Here is a 6,680-nt window from a genome sequence, read left to right as displayed (position 1 = left end):
TAACGAAGAGGACCCATGGAGTTGTATGGAAAACATGCAGTTAGCAACGGAACCTTGTCGACCTAACGAAGAGGACCCATGGAGTTGTATGGAAAGCATACAGTTAGCCCCGGACCCATGTCCACTGAACGACCCCGATCCATGGAGTTGTATGGAACACATACAGTTAGCAACGTACACTTCTCCACCTAATGCAGATGACCCCGATCCATGGAGTTGTATGGAAACCATACAGTTCGCCACGGACCCGTTTCCACCTAACGCAGAGGACCGATGGAATTGTATAGAACCCATGCAGTTAGCAACGGACCCTTCTGCATCTAACGCCGATGACCCCGATCCATGGAATTGTATGGAAACCATACAGTTAGAACAAGCAGGGACTCATTCGCCCCCTCCATTCTCTTCCGACCCCGGGAATGACATGCCGGCATTAGACCGCACTAAGTGGATCCCTTGGATTGACCGCAACAAACATATTCTGCGGGCGTGCACGACGCAGCCGTGGTTTCTGCAATTAACAGCAGATTGGAAACAATACCTGCGTGAGCACATTGCGGCAAACGACGCATCCGGTGAGCACAGGAAAGCCGCAACCATGCACAGGAAGAAATTAGACTTGTGGAAACAATGGGTCGCGCAACAACATCGGCACATGAGTATGTATGGCCAGGAGGCGTGGTTTCAACATTTGTTGAATAGTGTACAGCAGGAGACAGTACCGCAAACAGGCGAAGTACCTGGAGTCGAAAAACAATTAGAAGTGGAAAAAGTAATGGGAACAGCAGACACACTAAGAGTGACACATGCACCGCGGTCGCAACTGCATCATGCACCGCATATGACAAAACCGGTAACCGCTAAAATATGGATACTGCTGCTCGCGTTCGTAATCGAACAATGCGAGCTCGAACGCAGTTTGCAGGAGAAGGAGTTATATGTGGATGACCTATTGGAGAAGCTCTGAACTTCGGATGACGTTGCATATGAATGCAACATAACGCATGCTACCCGCACACCACTTTTATTTCATTATGTGATATACATAATACATTTCTTGTTTGCACTATTCCATACGTTTTTTTTTTGCTGCTCTGTTCTGCTTACTTCTGTTTCTTTGTGCTCACTTTTGCCTTGTTTTGTTCTTTTTCTGTGTAGTCCACTTCTTTTAACATGACCATGGGCACACGGTGGTACACGTCAAATGCATATAACATGTAGATTTACATGAATAATATGACGCGGTAGTATTCTCCTTTATGTGAAGTTAATTATTAAAAGCTGAGCACGTGCATTCGCAGGGTATAGTGCAGAACACATATAGCATGCGAATACGCATTCGAGTATAAGGAGAGATTGTCTCTCCGAGCAAACGCGGCCGCGTAAACCGCATTGTAGCCGAGTGTAAGAACCATTCGACGAAGTAGCCGCGTGTACGACGCATTCGACGAAGGATTGTCCGAGTGTAAGAAAGGAGGGAGAGATTGTCTCTCCGAGCAAACTCGTCGAGCAACGCGGCCGCGTGCAAGCACGATTCGACGAAGCAGCCACGGGAAGGACGGCACCAAGGACGGTAGAAGCGAATTGATGTTGTTGTTATTACTGCGGTTTAGCCTACACCGGTGTAGAAAGGCGTATTCATGACGCGGGGCGTATAGGTAGCAGTAGTAGTACTTTTTTTTTTTTTCCTGTCTATGTTTCTTTTCTTTTTCTTTTTCTTGGTTTTTTTTTTTGGGGCTCCATATTTATTCCTCTGTCATTCTCTGTATATAGTTCCAGCGGCATATAATAACAGTAGACGAATGGGATTGCATACAGGGCAGATAGTTGTTTTGTTCTCTATACAGTTCCAATGTTATGTGTTAACGCCAGCAATTACTCATCAATAGTAAAGGCACAATAGAACACGGTCTAGAGGGGTCATGTGCAGGTTAATATAGTTCACGCGGGACATTGCGACAATACTCAGGTGTGTAATATTTGAGCTAATCGAAGACGAAGAAGTATGTCGGCTAAGGAGTTAGGGGACATATTGGCAAAATACGTACAGGAAAGGAGAATAGGGGGATCGTATGAGGTAATTTCCTATACATACAAGCCGCGTGAGGCGGTGTGCAAAAGGCAGCACATATGTGTGCCTAACAGCAGCATAATACAGGGCACCAGCATGTCGGACATGTGCGTGCTTCATATGTACCGCATACGGCACATTTACATGTAACAGGAAGGAAGGGACACATATAATTAGATGATTGCCACGGTTCGTGAATAATAGTGTGCCACCACATATATATGTGCATTGTGTTCAACGCAGAGTAAGTTATGGAAGGATATGCAATACCAACTGGAGCTTTTTATTAGGCATATGAACAATGACAGTGAGTACCACAATGCTAAGAACTGTGAGAATGCATACTGGCAGCATCCACTAGAGGACGGGACGCAAGACCAACCAGCAAGGCAGATGAGTAGGAGGAAAGAAAGAGTTATATGCAGACTCATGACGCAAGCGATATATTTTGCAAATGCGTGGAGTACAGCTGTACAGGAGAACGTAGGCCACGATGACCATAGTAAGGATATTAAGGGGCTAATAAGATGCACAATAGCGGATATATACCAAGACATACTCCGGACATATGCATGCGAAGGTCACTGGGGTACATATTACGCCTGGTACGTCGTGGACCAAATGTGGGGAAACATGAAGGCAAATTGGGGCGAGCAGAATTGTAAGAAGGGGAAGTACACGACTATAGAATTGAAGACTTGGAACATGAGGAGTAAGATGAAGACCTGGCTAAAGCAGAATGAAACGATGAAGAAGAAGATTGATGCCGAGAAACTAAACGATGGCTGCAAGGGAAGAACAGTGAACGTAGGGCGCGACATGACAAAGGAGTCAGAACAACAGATAGATGAGACCACGAAGACTGCAATGAGGCAAAACGTACAAGAAATTTTTACTGACATGAAGACAGACATTGGACAAAAACATGCAATATTCACAGCATCGCCTAAGAAAGACCCCACGGACCCTTCTGTGGACGACGCAGACGACCGGGAGAATGCCGAGATAGAGAAACGAATGAAACAAGCAATCGCGCAAGTGAAAGACCAATTAAACGCAGTGATCGCGAAGACTGCCGCTGAACAAGCAGCCGCCGCCGAAGCGGCAGCGGCCAAACCAGCCACGACCAAGCCGGCAACCACAAAACCGGCAGCAGCAGGAGGTCAGAAAGGGGCGAAGCCCTCGGCACCATCACCAGAAGGCACATCAGGAACATCACCAGGATCAGGAAGGTCAGATCCCGGATCCCCAGATACACCGCTGCCACCACCCGCGGCACCAGCAGGGGACACGGCATCCACGGGGCAAGGACCGGGTCAGGCACCAGGACCCGTACCACAACCCCCACCTGCGGCACCACCCTCGACACCATCATCACCACCAGAGAGTGGAGCATCCGGTACAGGAAGTAATGGCAATGCAGGAACAGGGTCAACGGCAGCACCATCGGGAACACCTCAGACAGAAGGTAAGAAATCAGGGACCGAATGTGTCACTAATATAAATGAAGAGAGCACACATAGTACGTACGCTGGCACGCACACAGTACGTCTGAGTATTTCCTTCACTAACACGGATCCGAAGTCTGGTTGCTCAGGAAGTAGTACCCCAGGTAGTCACACCAATTAGAACAAAAAAGAGAGAGAAAAAAAAAAAGAAGCAACTTTTCCGGACACACCACGGCGAGGAAACCCGGATGCACTGCGCATGACCACCACAACACCGGGTCCGCCGCGCCCGGTAGCGATAGGTCGGCCGCGGCATGTAGACAGACAGACGTAGACAGACGCACGTCGACAGACAGACCGACACACACTGTGTGTGTGTTGTGTGTGTTGTGTGTGTGGTGTGGGTGGGAGACAGAGAGAGAGTCTTTTCCCCGGGGTGGCACCCTACCCCGTGCACTGCTGCGGCCCGCCGTCCCCATCCACGGAGGACAACCGTGAAACGACGGCGCAACCAACCACGAGCAACCCTGGGCAACCACCCTGTAAACCCATGGGACCCATCAACCATATGCTGCACAAAACTTCAGTTGCCTTCGAAATGTTTCCTCCTTCTGCTCGACATTTGCAGGTCAACATACTGAGAAGGATAGCTCGCGTACGGATGCAGAAGGTGCCAAATCAACGGAAGCACCGGCGCAACCAGCAGCAGCGGAAGATGCAAAAACAGCACAAACATCAGAGAACGGTTCCCCTGGCAAGGACGGTGTTCAGGATACCGTCGTTGACGGCGGCAACGATGACCTCCCTCCTCTCAATCCACCCAAACCAAAACCGCCCCCGACCCCAGATCAATCGGGTAGTAGTGGCGGCACCAGCGGCGCATCAGATCAACCGGGTTCCTCTGGTACTGGTTCTACTGGTGACCACACCCCAGGTTCTTCAGGACCTGGCTCCACGGGGACTTCGCAACCAGGTACCTCAGGTAATGGCTCCACAGGGGTTCACCAGGGAGATTTCTCGGGTCTCTCCCTCGATGACCCTGGCATCTTCAAAGGTCGTAATCCTGGTGGAGGACTGGTGCCACCGACCTTAGATGAGGGCACTTCTCAGAAACCCATTGAATACCCCGGCACACCCAGGAATCCGAATAGTGGTCCCCATGCGCCCGACCTAACCGACGACGTCCTTATTGCCACTACTCCCGTACTCTTCTTCCTGTCCGCCGTCACCGTCGCCCTTCTTGGTTATTCCCTGTGGAAGGTAAGTGCATACGCCAATCAGGGAATGCCGCATGTGCAGGATGTTCATACCTCAGAACATCCCGCCGGGCTGCAATATATGATCTTTCTTACCAATATGCCCCTACATCCGCGTTCATTCCTTTTATCCTACCTTCCTCACCATCCTCTTTGCCCCCCTTTTTCTGCTTAGTATTTTGCCTACCTCGGACAAAAACGACGACGAACATATCGAACCGTTCGTGACGTGCCGTCACCGCCACTCGACGAAGAAATTCTAGACCATCTACAACGCGGCGAACTGCCGCCACCCGATTACGGGTACACAATGATTAGGGATACGCAACCTCCGTCAACATCCGGTAGAGGCCGCCCCCCACGCGTGCATAAGCGCACCATCATCGAGCTACATCTAGAAGTGCTCAACGAATGTGCAGCCACCGAGTGGGAAAACGTCAAAGACGACTATTGGCAGATTGTCGTGGAGCAGTTTGCGCCCGACTTGGAACAGGACGCGGACACGAATAACAACATCTTGGGTGTTTCGACCTCAGACTATGGTTCTCCAGGGACCAATGTTTCCTCCACCTTCGATCCACCCACCGATTCCAACGGAACGGATCCATGTCCACCACATGACCCCGATCCTTGGAGTTGTATGGAAACCATACCGTTACAAACGGACCCATGTCACCCTAACGCAGAGGACTCCGATCCATGGAGTTGTATGGAACACATAGAGTTAGAAACGGACCCTTGTCCACCTAATGCTGATGACCCCGATGCATGGGGTTGTATGGACACCATGCAGTTAGAAACGGGCCCTTGTGCACCGAATGACCCCGCTCAATGGCGTTATATGGAAAACATACAGTTAGCAACGGACCCTTGTCCACCTAATGACCCCGATCCATGGAGTTGTATGGAAAACATACAGTTACCAAGGGACCCTTGCCCACCTAACAACGACGACCCCGATCCATGGAGTTGTATGGAAACCATACAGTTAGCAACGAACCCTTGTCGCCCTAACGAAGAGGACCGATGGAGTTGTATGGAAACTATACCGTTAGCAACGGACCCTTGTCCACCGAATGAACAGGACCGATGGCATTGTATGGAAACCATACAGTTAGACGCTGAACAACATCGCCCTTCCGACCACGTGACGTCGGCGTGCACCCAATGGATTAACTGGATTGACCGCAACAAACATATTCTGCGGGCGTGCACGACGCAGCCGTGGTGTTTGCAACTACAAGCGGATTGGAAACAATACCTGCGTGAGCACATGGCGGCAAACGAGGACAACGGAGTATACGGTGAGAACAGGACAGCTGCAACCATGGACAGCAAGCAGCACGCATGGAAAGAATGGGTCGCACAGCAACATCGGCAAATGCGTATGTATTGTGAGGCGCAGTGGTTTCAACATTTGTTGAATAATGTAGCGCAGGAGACAGTGTCGGACAACGGCGCCGTACCACGAGTAGAAAAACACTTAGAAGTGGAAAATGTAATGGCCGCAGAAGATGTTCTAAGAGTGCGAGCTTTACCGCGGACGCAACTGCATCCGCAACCTTACATGACAAAACCGTTAACCGCTAACATATGGATACTGATCCTGGCATTAGTCATACAACAGTGCGAGCTCGAGAGTAGTATGCAAGACAAGGAGTTATATGTGGATGACCTATTGCAGCAACTGAGACATTAGCATGACGGGGCATATGAATGCGACATAACGCATGCTAACCGTACACCACTTTTATTTCATTATGTGATATACATAATATATTTCGGGTTTACATTATTCCATACCGTCTTTTTTTTTTTGCTGCTCTGTTCTGCTTACTTGTGCTTACTTTTGCCTTGTTTTGTTCTTTTTATGTGTAGTCAACTTTTTTTATTATGACTATACGC

At 49.5% G+C, this 6,680-nt stretch overlaps 2 protein-coding genes across 2 annotated transcripts; both read left to right on the top strand.

The window, feature by feature from the left end:
* Nucleotides 1-34: 34 nt before the first annotated feature.
* On the top strand, nt 35-967 carry AK88_04622 (uncharacterized protein; the record flags this gene model as incomplete). Its single annotated transcript, XM_012482232.1, has 1 exon — nt 35-967. The coding sequence occupies one exon, from the start codon at nt 35-37 to the stop codon at nt 965-967; it is 933 nt and encodes a 310-aa protein (XP_012337655.1).
* A 1,365-nt stretch (nt 968-2,332) lies between these two features.
* Nucleotides 2,333-6,474, top strand: AK88_04621 (uncharacterized protein; the record flags this gene model as incomplete). Its single annotated transcript, XM_012482231.1, has 3 exons — nt 2,333-3,683; nt 4,148-4,779; nt 4,951-6,474. The coding sequence occupies 3 exons, from the start codon at nt 2,333-2,335 to the stop codon at nt 6,472-6,474; spliced, it is 3,507 nt and encodes a 1,168-aa protein (XP_012337654.1).
* Between the last annotated feature and the right edge of the window lie 206 nt (nt 6,475-6,680).

Source organism: Plasmodium fragile (assembly GCF_000956335.1).
Source record: "Plasmodium fragile strain nilgiri unplaced genomic scaffold supercont1.69, whole genome shotgun sequence".
NCBI lineage: Eukaryota > Apicomplexa > Aconoidasida > Haemosporida > Plasmodiidae > Plasmodium > Plasmodium fragile.
The sequence above is the reverse complement of the archived record's forward strand: the minus strand, read 5'-3'. Positions and strand labels throughout refer to the sequence as shown.